The 16668-nt window shown below is 37.4% G+C and overlaps 1 protein-coding gene across 6 annotated transcripts in view; it reads right to left on the reverse strand.

The window, feature by feature from the left end:
* The window catches only part of PRKD1 (protein kinase D1), a 455022-nt gene that overhangs the window by 16013 nt on the left and 422341 nt on the right, over positions 1–16668 (reverse strand). For 5 of the 6 annotated variants that reach the window (XM_059914029.1, XM_059914027.1, XM_059914028.1 and 2 more), the window contains 3 exons: positions 7494–7655; positions 6829–6927; positions 5627–5894 (listed from right to left, as the gene is read on the reverse strand). In XM_059914029.1, coding sequence (XP_059770012.1) covers positions 5627–5894; positions 6829–6927; positions 7494–7655 — 529 coding nt within the window. The remainder of the gene's footprint in view (positions 1–5626; positions 5895–6828; positions 6928–7493; positions 7656–16668) is intronic. The other variant, XM_059914026.1, reaches the window with a different exon arrangement.

Below are 16668 nucleotides of genomic sequence, written 5' to 3' on the forward strand. Positions count from 1 at the left end.
TAAGCTAGTGAAAACATATTAAAAATTTAATGTGACAGCATGGCTAAATCCATTAGAAAGGATAATCAAGTGGCTGTAAATGCAGTGGGTAAGAGCATCTGCCTTGGAGCAGGCTGACAGGATTTGCACCCTAGCCCCACCCAGGGAAGCCACTTAAGCTTCTATGTCTGCAGTGCCTCATCTTTAAAATGGAAACAATTATAGTATCTACTCAAAGGTTGGGGACAATTAAATAAGTTCATATATGTAAAGTGTGTAAAGTAGTGCTTGGCTACAGTGCAAAGGTTATAGAAGATTAGTGATTCTTATTTTTTTCTTTCAAAATTTAATTAATTTTACTATTACTATTTAACCTGTAACATTTGCTAAGTTAAATTTTCCCCAAATTTTTTCTCATTTTTCAAGTCATGCTTTAATTCACAAAAAAAATCTATTTTTATAACGGACATCTGTTAATGCCTTTGTGTTTGTTTTTAGCCTAGTATCTTTTCCCTGCAGGAACTTCCTCTCTCCAACCTGGAGGGGCTCTCCATCATCCACAGTGCCAATCAGAGCCAGGCTCCTGCCGTGACAATGTGATTGTTCCCAGGGTATTATAGGATTTAAGGGCAGCCAATCAGTGCCCCTTTCAGAGACTCTACAGCTACTGACAGATAATTATGGTTCCATTCTGAGTCATGTACAATGGGTAGCATGTAAGCCTGGAGCTGCTGGGAGATCACTTTGTACCACATGAGAAGCCCACCTGAGAAGGAAGCCATCATAAAGCAAAGCAGAGGTAAGAGAGAGAGAAATTTGACACTTGAACTATAGGATCCAGATGAATGGAGTTCACCTTCTGGACTTCCCCAGTTGTGTGAGTCAATAAATTATCTCTGTCTAACTTAGAGATAAGTTTCTGTTATTTGCATGCAAGAGTCCTGATTAACTCACTGATAAATTATTAGTAAGCATATCTCTAATGCCAATACTCAGCTTTTTATATTATAATAGCAAAAATAATTAATGAGTTTAAAATATTCCCTATAGGGCTTCCCTGGTGGCGCAGTGGTTGAGAATCTGCCTGCTAATGCAGGGGACACGGGTTCGAGCCCTGGTCTGGGAAGATCCCACATGCCGCGGAGCAACTAGGCCCGTGAGCCACAACTACTGAGCCTGCGCGTCTGGAGCCTGTGCTCCGCAACAAGAGAGGCCGCGACAGTGAGAGGCCCACGCACCGCGATGAAGAGTGGCCCCCGCTCGCCGCAACTGGAGAGGGCCCTCGCACAGAAATGAAGACCCAACACAGCCAAAAAAGAAAAAAAAAAAAAATTCCCTATAGGTTGCTAAATATCAAGACGTTAGAAATAAGCACCCTTTGGTGTGCAACAATGTATGTTGTAAAAAATGGAGAGAAACCAATGATTTCAAGTCCAAGCCCTACTACTGTGTGACCTTAGGCAAGTCATTGAACCTTTCTGGTTTCTAACATAGAGACTAAATCAAGTTACTTATTAGAGGATTGCTGTGAGGATCAAATGGCACAATGATGGCTCAAGCACTCCAATATATAGTATTACATTTTACTGAGTCCATGTCTACACTAACAGAAAAAAAAGCATGATAAAGGAATTTTCTCTTCCTGACACATCTACGTATGTTACAAAGACCTTACAACTTTCTTTTATCTTTTGCTTTTCCATGCCAAGAAAAAAAGTACAACTAACAATTTTTCTGAAGAACACTTGGGAAATGTGCACATCAGTTTGCATATAATTTCTAAAATTATACAATCAATTCTTGGTTACTCGCCAGAGCAACTGCTTAGCTTAGTGTTCTGCTATCCTCTTCCTAGATCCAAATCCTTGACTCACCCCACACCTGCGTTCTATAAATGCCTTTCACATCCTTTATCTCTTTCAGTCTCTATTACAACTTCATTATATGGGCAGGAATCATTACCCTGTTTTACAGATGAGAAACTGAAGCTCAGAAAAGGTAAGTGATGGCTAATGAGAATGGCAGGAAGTGCAACACCACAAACTGCTTCACTGCTGATCCTTACCTCTGATTTAGAGTCACTGAGGTTCCTAGATTTTTACTTCCTTGCATCTGGCATTTTAGTGGTTCTGGTGTGGTTTATAGTATCCTGAGACTGAAAATTCACTAATTTCAGTTGTGACCACCCTTTGCCCGATACTAGTTTGCTCGTGTATTCATCAGATACTATGTGCTTAAAATTATTTGGTACCGGCCCTGTGATAATATCTAATCAGGAAACTATTTGTTCCCAACAAGACAGTGGAATAGAATCTGGGCCGGTAATTACTTTTGTAACACCTCAGCTAATATTATGACATAATTTAATTAGCTTTTCTTTATATTCAGTAATACTTCTGTTCGTACACCAGCAGGTAGGTTAACTCATTTGCCATCTGAGCTTCATTGAGCAAATAGTACAACTCCTGTGCCTCAAAGGCAAGGATGAGCTAGAAAAAGATACTGAGAAGAGAGGCCAGTTAATTCCCAAACTGATGCTTGAGTCATTTAGAAGAAGGAGATTCTACCTGAGCTGGTTTCCACATCACTTTGTCTGAGTGGCAGGAAATTTTTAGTGCTTAGACATATCTATAGCCAAGTAAAATGTGTTCTTTCTGGTCAAATATAAATGCCTCTTGAATAATCCCATGTAATTCCCTCTTTGTAAAACGCTGTATCTCTTCCTTTTCATTTTTCAGGGACTGGCCTAAGTTCCATCTCCCCTGAAAATGCAATTCTGACTAGTCAAGTCCACAGTGATTCTCCCTCCTCTGAACTTGGAGACCCTGATTTTATACCAAGCTAACAATTCAAGGAAATAAATGATCATTTTCCCAAGTTCATATAACTCATCTCCCCAACAAACTTTCAAGGACATTTTATGAAAACTTGAAGGACATTTTATGTTTTGCCCTTTACTTTCATATTACTTATGCATGTATATTGTGGTTTCCCAACAAGAGTTTCTTGAGCTATTGATATCTATGCCTCTGGTTTCTATTACTAGTGATAATTAAACATTCACAATCTATAGCTTCTATCTCCACAGAAGGCCAGCATATTTCCATGATACCAGAGGGTGGGCATCATTTGTTCCACTACTTCAAGAAAAAGTACTCTACTACTCCAAGAAAAAAAGTTTTTAATGTGAAGGCTATTTTCCTAATGTCCTATTCTTGCATAACAGGAAAATGTATGACTGGCTTTAGAGATATTTCAGATTTGCACTGTGGTAACAACATCAAGTTATCCTACTGGATTTCTAGATTATAGATATCAAACATACCTTTAACTGTATTTAAAGGTAATGTTCCCTGACAAGGTTAGGTCACAAGGTTATTTGATAATTCTCTCCTTTCTGCCTCCTGGCTGAGAAAAAGAATCACACTTCCCTTTTTTGCCCTATTGAATTATCCTAAATATTTCATTAGTCCTTTGGCTACATGGTAGTTCTTTTTAAGGTCACAGATTCCTTTAAAATATATCCACCTAGCTATGATTTACAACTAATTAAATGATGTTAAAGGTTGTTGACAAAATCAAAACTACAATGAGGTATCACCTCACACCAGTCAGAATGGCCATCATCAAAAAGTCTCCAAATAATAAATGCTGGCGAAGGTGTGGACAAAAGGGAACCCTCCTACACTGTTGGTGGGAATGTAAATTGGTGCAGCCACTATGGAAAACACTGTGGAGGTTCCTCAAAATACCAAAAATAGAGTTGCATATGATCCAGCAATCCCACTCCTGGGCATACACCCAGATAAAACTATAATTCGAAAAGATACACGCACCCCTATGTTCATAGCAGCACTATTTACAATAGCCAAGATATGGAAGCAACTTAAATGGCCATTGACAGAGGAACGGATAAAGAAGATGTGGTATATATGTACAATGGAATGTTACTCAGCCATCAAAAACAATGCAATAATGCCATTTGCAGCAACATGGATGGACCTAGAGATGATCATACTAAGTGAAGTAAGTCAGACAGAGAAAGACAAATACCATATGATATCACTTATATGTGGAATCTAAAATACGATACAAATCAACATATCTACAAGACAAAAACAGACTCACAGATATAGAGAACAGACTTGTAGTTGCCAAGGAGGGGAGGGGAGGGAAGGAATGGGCGTTTTGGATTAGCAGAGGCAGACAATTATATATAGGATGGATAAACAATAAGGTCCTACTGTATAGCACAGGGAACTATATTCAATATCCTGTGACAAACCATAATGGAAAAGAATATAAAAACATATATATATATATAAAATGTGATATATATAGATATATAATGTGTATATATATATATGTATAGCTGAGTCACTTTGCTGTACAGAAGAAATTAACACAACATTGTAAATCAACTATACTTCAATAAAATTTTTTTAAAAAGGTTGCTGCCAATAGTAACTCAAAGCTCTGATAATAGATGGATCGTGACATTTAATATGAATGTAGTCTAAGAACTAATTGTCCAAGCAGTTTATACATGCTCTTTTCCAATTTCTGCACCACCACGTGCAATAACAGGTATCAAATAGATGTTTATCTATGAATGTATTTGCCTCTTTAAGTGGTGAAAAATCTCAACAAACTTAGAACTAGATGTTGCCTGAAATCTAAAAAGGAAGCAGGACCAGTGGTTACAGAATGTATGCTCAGAACATCTGGGTATAAATTCTGGCTCTGCCACTTACTAGCTTTGTGATTTTGGCAGGTGGTTCACTTCTTTTGATTCAGTGTTCTCACTTGAAATATAGATATAATAGCTAAACCTGTCTTCAGGTTTTGTGTGTGTGTGTGTGTGAGATTTAAATAAACTCCAAAGCACGTTCATGAGGAACTGCTTTCTGAAGCATGCAGTGAGCCATTTTTGCTGCCCTGACTGCCCCACTACTTCTTTTAAAACTATCTATCACCCTTCCTTTAAGAAGGAAACATTTATTAAGAAGAATTTAATTTTAAATAATGCAACACTGCCAAGGTAATCTATCCTAAAAAAAAAGCATCAGAGATACATATAAGAAATTATACATAAAGGTTATCTAACACTGAACAAATAGAAATAACCTAAAAATATAATAGCGGGGAATATGTATAAAATATTATACATGCTCTAATGTCACATAAAGGAAAACAGTATACAAAGAATGCGGTATACTAATATATGTAATGTGACAATTAAAATATCAATATCATAAGGTTCTTGTGTCCATAGTAAGTTAAAAGTGCTTAATATAGAAATAGGCATATAGTAAATAAAAGATTACTGTTAGTAAAGATCAAGTATTACCAGTATATCAATGTGTAAACATTTATAAGTTCTAAGGAAATACACCAAATATTAAGTTTCTCTTTATTTCATTTACCTTTTAATGTATATTTCTCAATTTCTGTATAATATATATACTTTTTACCAGTAGATATTTTTGTCTCCATTTCCTTTACTTCTCCACCCACCTCAACAAATTTGTGCCCCTGCCTTAGTGGGCAATTTGCAATAAGCATTTATCAATTTAAAAATTCACAACTGAACTAATAATATAACACAATGACGAAATCATTATCACTTTTGAATGGAAGATATTACCTTCATGAGAGATTTCCTTCCAGGGATTTGGTGGATACATGAAAGCTGCATTCTGGATTTGGTCATGTATGTCCTCATCTTCATTAAATGGGAATGTGCCACTTAGGCTTACATAGATGATGACCCCAACAGACCACATGTCTAGAGAGCGATTATAGCCCTTGTTCCTTAGAACCTCAGGAGCCAGGTAAGCTGGGGTACCCACCACTGACCTCCGGAAAGACTTCTCTCCAATGATCCGGGCAAAACCAAAATCACAAAGTTTCACCTGTTGATAATAATGGTTTGGAGATATAGTAAGGTCACAAATTGTGTGTCTTAGTCCACATCCGCTAAAAAACAACTATAATATATTACATACAATATTTACATACATGGATTTCTCATGGTAGAATAGCTATTTTCCATTTTATGTACTTGAAGATAGTGGTTTATGTACTGATACAAAAGTATGCTTTTATTCATAAAAATATCATCTAAACATTCTCCTTCCCTCCTCCGTAAAACCAGAGATAAATGTGAAAATGTGTATACACAGAAGTGGGTAATATTGTTTTACCAGGCAGGAAAACATCATGCAAACTGATGGATTTAACTCAAGGGCTTATTATAAGTACAGGTTGAAGGATAAGCACAAGGACACATCATGCCATCCACAATAATCCTCCAAATTAGCTCTGCGCGGACACCTAGCCTGGACCTGAGGGTATCAGGGAGCCAAGGCAGAAGAGCCACCTCAGTCAGGTCCCTTCAGATATGACAGTTCCTGGGAAGAGATCCAGTTGTTTTGCATCCTCTGAGTTGAGGAAAAGAAGAAACTTTTTTCCTTGCCCCTGAGAACAACACCGAACTGCAATATCTTGCCTAACAATAGAGAGCCGGTAACATCCCTGGGACTCTTTAAGCGTCTCCCTCTTAGGCCAGTGCTCCCAGCATTGACCTCGTGCTGCCAGTTCTCCAGGACGTCCACACGACAGAAGCAGAAGCAGAATGAGAGGCTCTGTGTGCATTATTAAGGCAGGCTGAACTGAGATGCACAGCGACAAAGCTGCAGTCCCCACAATATAAGAAGGGTAACAAATGGATGAAAACAGACAGGTGAAACTTGAAACAAAGGTTTTGAGGAGAAAGGGTGACAGAATGCTGCAGGGGAACCAGTGATGCTGTGGCCTGGCTTTTTGCTGAGAGGCTTTCATACTTGCCTGAGGGAAAGGATCAGCTGATGCTAGCAACACGTTTTCTGGTTTGAGGTCACAGTGAACAATATTTTTAAAGTGTAGATGACGCAAAGCTACAAGTATCTATAAAGGAAAAAATCATCAAAATCATTTTATTTTAGTCTAAAAGTTTATTTCAAAATGTTTTCTACTAGGACATAAATTTACAGGGTCAAAAGAAAACTCAAAATGAATGGTTGAGTTTCTTTATACTCCAGTCCCTGAAATGAGCTAGACTAACACAGCAGGTTTCTAAGGAAACTTTAATGGAAAAAGTATCATATTATGGTATCCATAGAGCAACCAAAACAGGTATAGAAAAAAGAATTCAATGATATCTAACAAGGATACATATTCTTGAATATTTTCAAAGAATCAGGACTCAGTCACTGTGCATTTTAAAATTTCATGAGTAGTTTTAATACATGGGCCTGCACACACATTATTCATTTGGTACGTATCCTGAACTCTGGATGCTACAGATATAAATTAGAGAATACAATAAGCCACTGCAACTTTTTTTTTAAGTGTAGTTTAGACTGTGGAGGTAGGGACTAAACAACAAGGGTAGAAAGCTCTAGTTAAACAGTGATAACATTTGATATTAGATATTACCTTTTTTTTTTTTCTGACTCTAATTGATTTCTTACCTGAGTAATTAAAAACTTCGTTATGTGCTCTGGCAACCTGCCCTTTTCACTTGACAAGATCATCTCCAGCATGTCTCCATGGAGTTTTTCCATAACAACAAACACTCTTTCAGGCGTCTCAAACATACACTCCAAATTTACAACACCAGGGTGATGAAGGTTCTATTAAAGATAAATAAAGCACTTGAAGAAAATGAGTTTTTTGATACTGTTTGGCAAGCTCACTGATTATACAAAACTGTTCAAGTTTAAAGCTATGGAGAAACCCACACTTAAGATTTTTAACACCTCTAAATTCCACATGTGCTGCCTTATATTTTTGAAATTCTAATGTCTCCAAAAAATACATCTTTACTTTCTGTGCATAGTGAAATTTTTTTTTTTTCTATGCTACAAATCCAAGTTCCAGCACAGTGAATTGCTAATTAGGTTTTAATTAGAATACCATACTGAGAAATCTGTAATTTCTTAGGATCATCTCCAATATTAAGCATACTGTCCTAAATAAGTTTACTAGGCCATCTCTACACACTTCGTAGAAATTTAAGGTAGGCAAGATGAAGTATGTTCATGGAGTGCATCTGACTGCACTGATGAAGCACATTAGTCAAAACCTTTTGGCACAGCTCTGCTCTTGGAGGCTGCTCTAGTTTGCTACAGAAGCTCTTACATGGAGTAAAGATCCCCATGAAAACAGAAAAGAAGTGATTATTGAGCCCTGTTTTGTTCAGGACACCATGCTATGCGGTACTGCTGCACGGTTCTCAAGCACTCAATAAATATTTCCACAATAAAGTAATGGCCAATAATGATAGGCTGAATTTGGCTTGACAGGTTGTCACACATGTCAAGTAAAGTTACTTTTAACATTAGATGGGCCCTTGTCATGATGCTTAAGTCTGAATGTTGGTCTGGGGTCATCAACAAAAGCCTTTGATCATTTGACTTTTAATATTTTTTTTCTGCACATGACAACAAAAAATCCTAACATTAAAAGAACTATTACATATTCCACTTATATTTCAATGAAAAATAGGGAAAAAAATCATCATGAATAAAAACTACCAAAAGAAAAAAATAGGGACTAACTTTAATGTGCTAACAGCTGAACAGGCAGAAGAAACTGCATCCTTTATTCTAGGGAAAAAAAAATCTCAGCGAGCAATAAAATTGAATGTAAAATGAAAATTCCACAAATTATTGGAAACCTGAAATGGTTCACTCTTCAGACCTCACAGACAGATGCTGGGTGGTGAGCAGCAGAGGGGACGTGGGTGGATCTGCACTGCCATTGTCTTCCATGCTACTCGTCAGCATAGAGAGCCTGGCATCAACTCAACATGGAGCTACGGCTGTGGTTGGCAGTAGCTCCCGTGATGAAAACCTGTCTCTCAGGGTGTCCTTCCACTCATTTGGCAATTTTGATCTCCATCTCAGACATCTGATGGGTCTTTCTGATTCTGAGGCCTTGGTGCCCAAGCAAGGTACTGAATGTGGTCTGAGAGATGCCTACACACCTACCCAATGGCCTTTCACCTCTCGAGGGCTGGAGTGATTATTCTTGAAACTGTCAAATCTGGCTACTTCAGATAGACTAGGTCCCCAGAGTTATTCTCTCCTGGTCAGAGCTCAAGTACATGGAACAATGGTGGGATTAGCAAAGCTCACGCTGTCACTACTCTTAAATTTCTTTGTCCCGACTGCCTACCAATAGGACCAGATAGCTGGTTGGCTTTGACCACTGTGGGAGTGCCAGATCCTTACATGGGAGACTCTAATTAATGACTCCATATATCTGTTCGATACGCAGTATGGAAGACCAGTGACAGCATCGTTCATAACTGAACCTGTGCCCAGGCTGTCTCATTTCTTTTTTCTTATATCCCCATCCCTGATAGAGGAGTCACAACAACTAGACAGACCACTAGCCTCTGGGTATCCAAGCATCTCAGCTGTCCTCTTTTCAATCAGTGATCACAGAAGAAGCTTTAAGGATGACATGAGACTCCTGCCAGAGTCATGATTCTCCTGGGACAAGTCCACTATGAGACGTGATAAGTATACCTTCCTCTTCCGAGTATCTTCTTAACTGATTCTTTCTTCTATTTACTCTAACTTTAAGCACTTAAGCAGTGTTCTTGGGAGTTTGGCTTCCTTAATTGGCCAAGGCCTTGTCTAGGTGGGGAGTAGGAACAATGAATAGGAAAGGAGCAGACCAAAAGAAGTAGGCAGCAAAGCAAGAAGGTCCCTTGTGTGTAGACAGAGGAAAACCTAGAGCGTGAAGGAGAAGACAAAAGTTAAGGGAGTGAGACCTCCAGGACCAAAGGAGGGCAGGGGAGGACAAAAGTGGTGTGGTAGTGGCTCAGCCTGCTGCTTCTGCTGCCCTTGTCGTAGGCTGTGAAGGTTGGGGGGAGAGTCAGAAGATGACCAGGAATCTCTCCTACCTAAATTATTTGCATATATGCACAATGTCAACCCTCATGGGCCTCTACTTGTATTTTTCTAAGCATATGAGTTCCTAGAGGTACTTAAGTCCTTCAGTCAGTATACTTCTTTTTCCTTTCCACCACTCAACAAGATGACTTGAGGGACCCCTATTTAGAAGGTAGGACTTTAACATGTGCTTACCTAATTGGCATATTTCCAAAATGTTCTAGGCCAAAAGTATGCAATGGACTAATGAGATTGTTTACTGTCAACTATTTTGTGCCATGTTCCCTGTAGACTCTGAAGGACTGTACAACTGTCCTTTAACAGCATCTTTATGAAAAGGATAAGGGAAAATTTTTCTATTTCTCGATAAAGGACTTTGAATATAGTTAGGTATATATTTTAGAAAAAAGTATAGTCAATGAATGCATTGAACTAAAGGTCATGTATACACAACTGGTAAAAAAAAAATATGTCTTAGAAAAGTTTAAACTCATATGTTCATTGCAATTGGCCCTTGCTCTTTTACCAAAACCTTTATGTTTTATAGGTTGCTAAAGAATACATTGAATGGTAGCTGAAAAATCTTTCCAATAGCAAAATGACTTTATTTTTTCTGTATAGCTGATATATAATAAGTTGATACTTTTTTTGGTTTATTATGTATGGTTGAGACAAGGCCATCATAGATGCCTACTCAAGACCCGTAATTTTTTGCACTGAACCAAATGACCAAACTTGTTTTTACATTTGACAATAACAAAAGAAAATGGAATATAAAGAATCATGCCTTCATCATCCAAATATTCTCTACTATACTGATGAGAAGCATTTATTTAGCCTAGAGAAGATATTTGAAGACCAGAGATAGAAAAAAAAATTAAAGTCACTATTTTCTATCATGTATAATTCATATTATCTTTTTAATACCTTAAGATCAACTCTAAGATGAGCTTTAACCAAAGTAGTTGATGTGACTTGTTCACAATTTTAATTTTTTATATAAAATATGAAATAGCTTTTCAACATTTTCCTTCTGAAGTCTAAAGTAACTTAACTTAAAAATGGTTTGATGACTGTACCATCAACTGTGGAATAGTAGAGTTCAGAAAGAATTTTTGCTAACTTCTCAGGCCTATCTCAGGGATTTGGATAATAAATTTCATGGCAGAGTAAGCTACTACAGGACTTTCTGGCCATCTGTTTGTTGCATTTAAGTAATTTAATTTTCAGGAAATGAAACATTTGGTCAAATATAGGAAAGAATAGTGTCTATTCACACATTACAGATTGATGACATATCCATGGGGTGAATATAAGTTGTTTCGAAGACTGGGAGGAAATGCCATTTGGAGATCAAGACAAAAATTCTCCTGACTCAAATTGCAAAGAGAATTCTTATGTAATTAATGGAAACTAGCCACTAAAGCAAAGGATTTTATAAAAGCAGCAATATTTTATAAAAACATTTAATTAAAATTTTTAGTTTATGCATACCTTCTATTTTATGTTACTTTTTTGGATTTGTATTAAGGAATATTTAATTTGAACTTATAATCTTTGATTCTAATAGTTTTGCTTTATTGTAAATCTAGCATTGCAAATTCATTCTATATATTTAGCTGTGATAAATTAATGTCATGTGTTCCCCTTCTTCTACCTTCAGGATTATTATACTCAAACATATGAGAGGTAGGAAAGAGAAAAATTAGAATCAATGTATCTTTTCAACAGGTTATTTAGGAGGATTCAGCCTTAATGTGGGAACTTCTGACTACTTTTCTATCAAACAACTAAGTGATTTAGGTTATACTGGGACAGAAAGAAAGAAACTTCAAAGTGAAGAATCCAGGATCTAAATTCTAAATAGCATGCAGAGCAGACAGAAGAATATACCACAGCACAGTGGTGCACAGCGGTGGGGGTGGGGAAGAGAGGTGCCTTTCTCGGAGGCACAGCACCATGGCAACGGCTTTGTTGATTCTCATTCCCGGATTGAGGGATAAACACACCATCTTATGAATTTTCTAAACACAGTCTCTTACAATTTATGCTTCATTTACTGGTCCTAGAAGTCACAATCACCTAATGCCTTATGAAGGGGACACAGCGTTTAACAGTACCTTGCTAGATGCTGAAAAGTCATCGTGTAGAGAGCAGATGATTATAAAAAGACTTGCGAAAGATAATACCCAAATTGATACAGTAAACTCAGCTATCTCTCCTAAATTCTCTCTTTAGTTTGATAACTGGAAATTTAAAGTAAGTGGCAGAAAAGAACATTTCCTTTTGTCTTTCACCTAAAGGAGGCTACATTAAGCTAAGTATGAACTGCCACAAACTTGCACCTTCTAATTTGTCCTCCCCTGTCTTCCCTTGTGCTGTATTTTTAAACTTCAATGATGGCAGAGGTGCCTCTACTGTGAAGTCAACAGGTGAGGGCTGTGTTACACCATGTGAGAGCCCTCCTGATCTAACATGAGGATGGAGATCCTTTGGTTGTTGCATGTGAATGTATCCCTATTTCATGTTCCGCTGGCAAAAAGCCTACAATTTAAATAGGCTCATACTCTAGTGGTTATCTTTTAGGAGGTAGCATTTTTGGGGGAAATTTCATCTGTAAAATTTTAGAAATGCACATTGATAATAACCTAGAACCAAATAAAGCTAACATATACTGTCAGAGGAACAAATGCACCGATATTACTTCAATAAGACCAGATGTAACAATCCACCCTCCTGTGAATAGGTATCACTGGCTGACATTTAGATCAATGGGGCCACAACCAAATTTAACCTATTAGACTTTGAGAACTCAGAAATGATCAGATCATTCCTGGTAAAAATTGTTTGCCTATACCATCCATCAGAACTGGAGTGTAATGTTACTTTTTCTGTGTGGCACTAATTAGCTCAGATTGACCCTGGTTTAAATAGTTCAAAATTTTGTGGAAGAAATAATAAGTTGAAGCATCTCCATTGACTGCTAATGGCAATACATATATTGTGTCTGGATATCAAGAAAGGAAGTCAACTTTTAGGTGGCTGGCTTGTAATGCAAAATTTACCATTATATATATATATATATATTTCATCGTAAGTTAGCTATAAGTCCTCTGCATTCTATTAAGTAACAGTGGCGCAAAAAAAATTGTTTTAAAGGACCAGTTCAATATCTGCATAGAAGAAGAAAATCAGGTGACGCCTGATATAAAACTTTTGTATTCATATATATCCATAAATCTATATACAACCCTCTCAGTCATTCTGCACTTCATCTCTTCTGGAAATGCTTTAATCTAGCTTTAGATTCCAGGGCTGTGCAGACACATGATAAATAGAATGAGTCCTCTCCTTTCCTTATAAAAGGAGAAGAGACCGAATGCAGAGGGAGAAGAGTATGTAAAAAATACACTTAAAAAACCCTTCCATCATCTCTCATGTTTCTAGCCTTTCTTGACTTTTCAGGAGGTAGAAACAGTATAAAAATATGTCATATTTTCTACTCATCACCAGGAAACTTTCAGATTAGAGGTATGAATGAGAAATTTAAAAAGCAAATCTAGATTCCTAAGCCCACCATCTAGAGTCATACATACACTGAGGTTTCACTGGCATTGATGTTTGTATATGGGTGAAATTGTTACTATAATTTTTGGTGGTCGAGGGAGTGATTTCTAGCAGAAGAAAGACCCTTACACAGCAAGGATCCTGTATGCATCCTAGTATCTATCCCCTAGCCCCCGACAAAGGCCAGAGTTTCAAGTTGAATTTAGGCAAAAGGAAGTAATATTTGAGAACAAGCAGCAAAGGCTTCAAAGGCAGAAAATTAATAACTGATTGTTACCTTTTAAAAAAAATCAGTGTTAGTAAACATTCTACCCATAAAGTGTGACCCCCTTTCCTCTATGACATTACTGTTTGTTTTTAGCGGAAAGGCAAGAATTAAAAGAATGGCACGTTAAAATAAGGGAATTGGAATTTGTAGATCAAGGTATGTTTACTGTACATAAAAGTTAAAAAATGGATCAAATATCTGGATATTTTTTTCTATTTGCTACAAATGCATGGCAATGGAGACAACATCTGGAACACTTTTTTATTTCCTGTTAACCTGCCTGATTGGAAACATGAACACATGAATCCCATCTTACCTTGGTGTTTTAAAGTGTAACTTTTAACAATTCATATCACTGTAGCCCAGTTACTATATTTAAATGTCAGCACCCCAGAAAGCATAACATTCTATTATAAGGTTAAATGACCTGTGTAGACACATAATCTCTCTTAAGTACTGGATACTGGGAACTGGAGTGACCATGTAAAGTCTACTGTACAGGGTTAGAAGACAGAACATTATGTGCAAAAAGGTCAGTTGGTGATATCTTACATTTGTGTAAGGGTTCTGTGGCACTTAACTGGCATATTATCAAAATTAAACAAGTTCTTAATTATGGGGCATCTCAGAATCTTTAATAAGTGAAAGACTATTCACTTCCAAGATGTAGATGACCTGGATGTAGTACACAATATTTTCTTAACTGTCTTCATGAGAACATCTTAACCCCCACCCTCTTCCATGAAGGAACTCAAAAGACATGATCTTCCAAAGATATGTTGGGAAACATTGATTTAAAAAACACTTTATAGGAACTTCCCTGGTGGTCCAGTGGCTAAGACTCCACACTCCCAATGCAGGGGGCCCAGGTTCGATCCCTGGTCGGGGAACTAGATCCCACATGCCGCAACTAAGAGTTGCCCCAACTACAGATTCCGCATGCTGCAACTAAAGATCCTGCATGCCGCAACAAAGAAGGATCCTGTGTGCCGCAACTACGACCCAGCACAGCCAAATAAATAAATAAATATTAAAAAAAAATAAATATAAAACTTTATATATTATTTAATTTAATCCCCCCAAAACCTTCCTGTGAAGCAAGCACACCAAGTCAGATGAATTCTAAGCCATAATTAAGGAAACCAAAAGAGGGTTGCCAAAAAATGGAAAAGCTTTGACTGGAACCTGACCTTCTGACACTTAAGTTTTCACTATGACTAACTTCTTATGGAACACAATACCTATTCAGAAAATTTTCTTAGTTTGTTTTCTTTTCCTTATAATAGATCTTTGTTTTATTTTTCCCTCTATCTTAGATATATATACACATAATCTGTGGGCTTTATTTATTGGAATGTGCAGAAGATAACAAGATTACTTTAGAGCTGCAGAACATGTCTTCAGAAGAAACAATTTCACTAAAATTCTTCATGCAGTAATGTAAAAAAGAAAAATATTTGAAGAAATATGATAAACATATAAGATGAAACAAAAGAAGTATAAACTAACCTCTCAGTAGACACAAAAGAGAAAGAACTCAAATTTTGCATATTTTTTCTAGAGAAAGAAAAGTTGACTCTTTCGTGATTTAAGCAAAATCACCAGTTTGTGCAAATTTTCATTTTCCCACTCATATTTAGCAATATTATTCTCTGGTTTTCTATCATGATTACCTCTTTTCCACCTACTCTTGATCGTCTTTTTAGACTAAGAAAACAAAGCCAGGTATTTACAAGATGTATATTTAATCTTGTTCTGTGAAGATAAATTACCATGTTTTGTAGTCCAAAAGGAATGTATGCATGTGCAGTTGGGGCAAATTCTGGACAAAAGATACAATGAGACCAAAAAACCCATCTGCCACTTTTGAAGAGCTGGGAGCAAAAGCAGAGGGTAGGGAGCAAAAGCGGGGTACTGTGCATGGCCCCGGCACACAACACTACCTAAGGGGTAGCAAACCACCTACGTACCCCTCCGGCCCGAACACTGGATACATCCCTACCCTCACCCCATTTAAGGAACCAACTCGCACCCGCCTTGGGGAGCAAGCAAGGGAAACTGTGGCTTGTTTTCGTTCCCCACTGCTGCAGCAGGGGTCCCAAATAAAGCCTTGCCTGAAAAAAAAAAAAAAAGGAATTAAGGTAAGGAATACTTTATTGTCTTATTGGCATGCTCTGTGATTCTGTATCCCTCTGTTTCCTTGAGCTGTGGCTACGTAATTTGTTCAGCAAATATTTACTGAGTGTCTACCAGGGGTCAGGCATATGTTAATGTATATATGTTCAGCTTTACCCCAGGATTTGAGTCAACCGTGTTCTCTGTTACAATGAAATTATGTGTCTCTATGTTCTCTATTTAGGAAATTCTCAATATCAAGTTATTCGAACTTGTTCCTAGGAGCTAGACTTACAACTTAGTGGTGGCAATACTAGTAGTATAAGTATGGAATCTTTACTATATGCTAGGCACTAAGAATTTCACAAAATTATCACACTCAATTCTTATAACATCTGTTCAAGGTTTCTGGATAAGGAAAGTGAGAGTCAGAGAACTTAAGTAACTTATCCAAGCTCCTAAGACTCTTAAGCCTGATGTGAGAACCCAGGCAGTCTAACCCCAGATCTTAGGCTCTCTAAACTCTATGTTATCCATTGCCTTAATGCTTTCCTTGGACTCAAATCCATTTAGGACCTGTCCTGCCTGTTCTAACTAGTATGCTTCAGGGGCCACGCTACTTAAGCCTCCTCACTTTGCTCTCAAGAGTGCATTTGAGCATGTTGTCTGGATTTCTGAATGCTGCCTTGTCAGTCTTCTCACTGCAGTGTCCTCTGTACCTGTTATGACATCCACCTTGACAATTTGGATTCCTCGCCTTCCTAACTGGAAGAACTTCTTCCTTACAGCTTA

This window comes from Balaenoptera ricei, chromosome 2 (assembly GCF_028023285.1).
Source record: "Balaenoptera ricei isolate mBalRic1 chromosome 2, mBalRic1.hap2, whole genome shotgun sequence".
NCBI classification, from domain to species: Eukaryota; Metazoa; Chordata; class Mammalia; order Artiodactyla; family Balaenopteridae; genus Balaenoptera; species Balaenoptera ricei.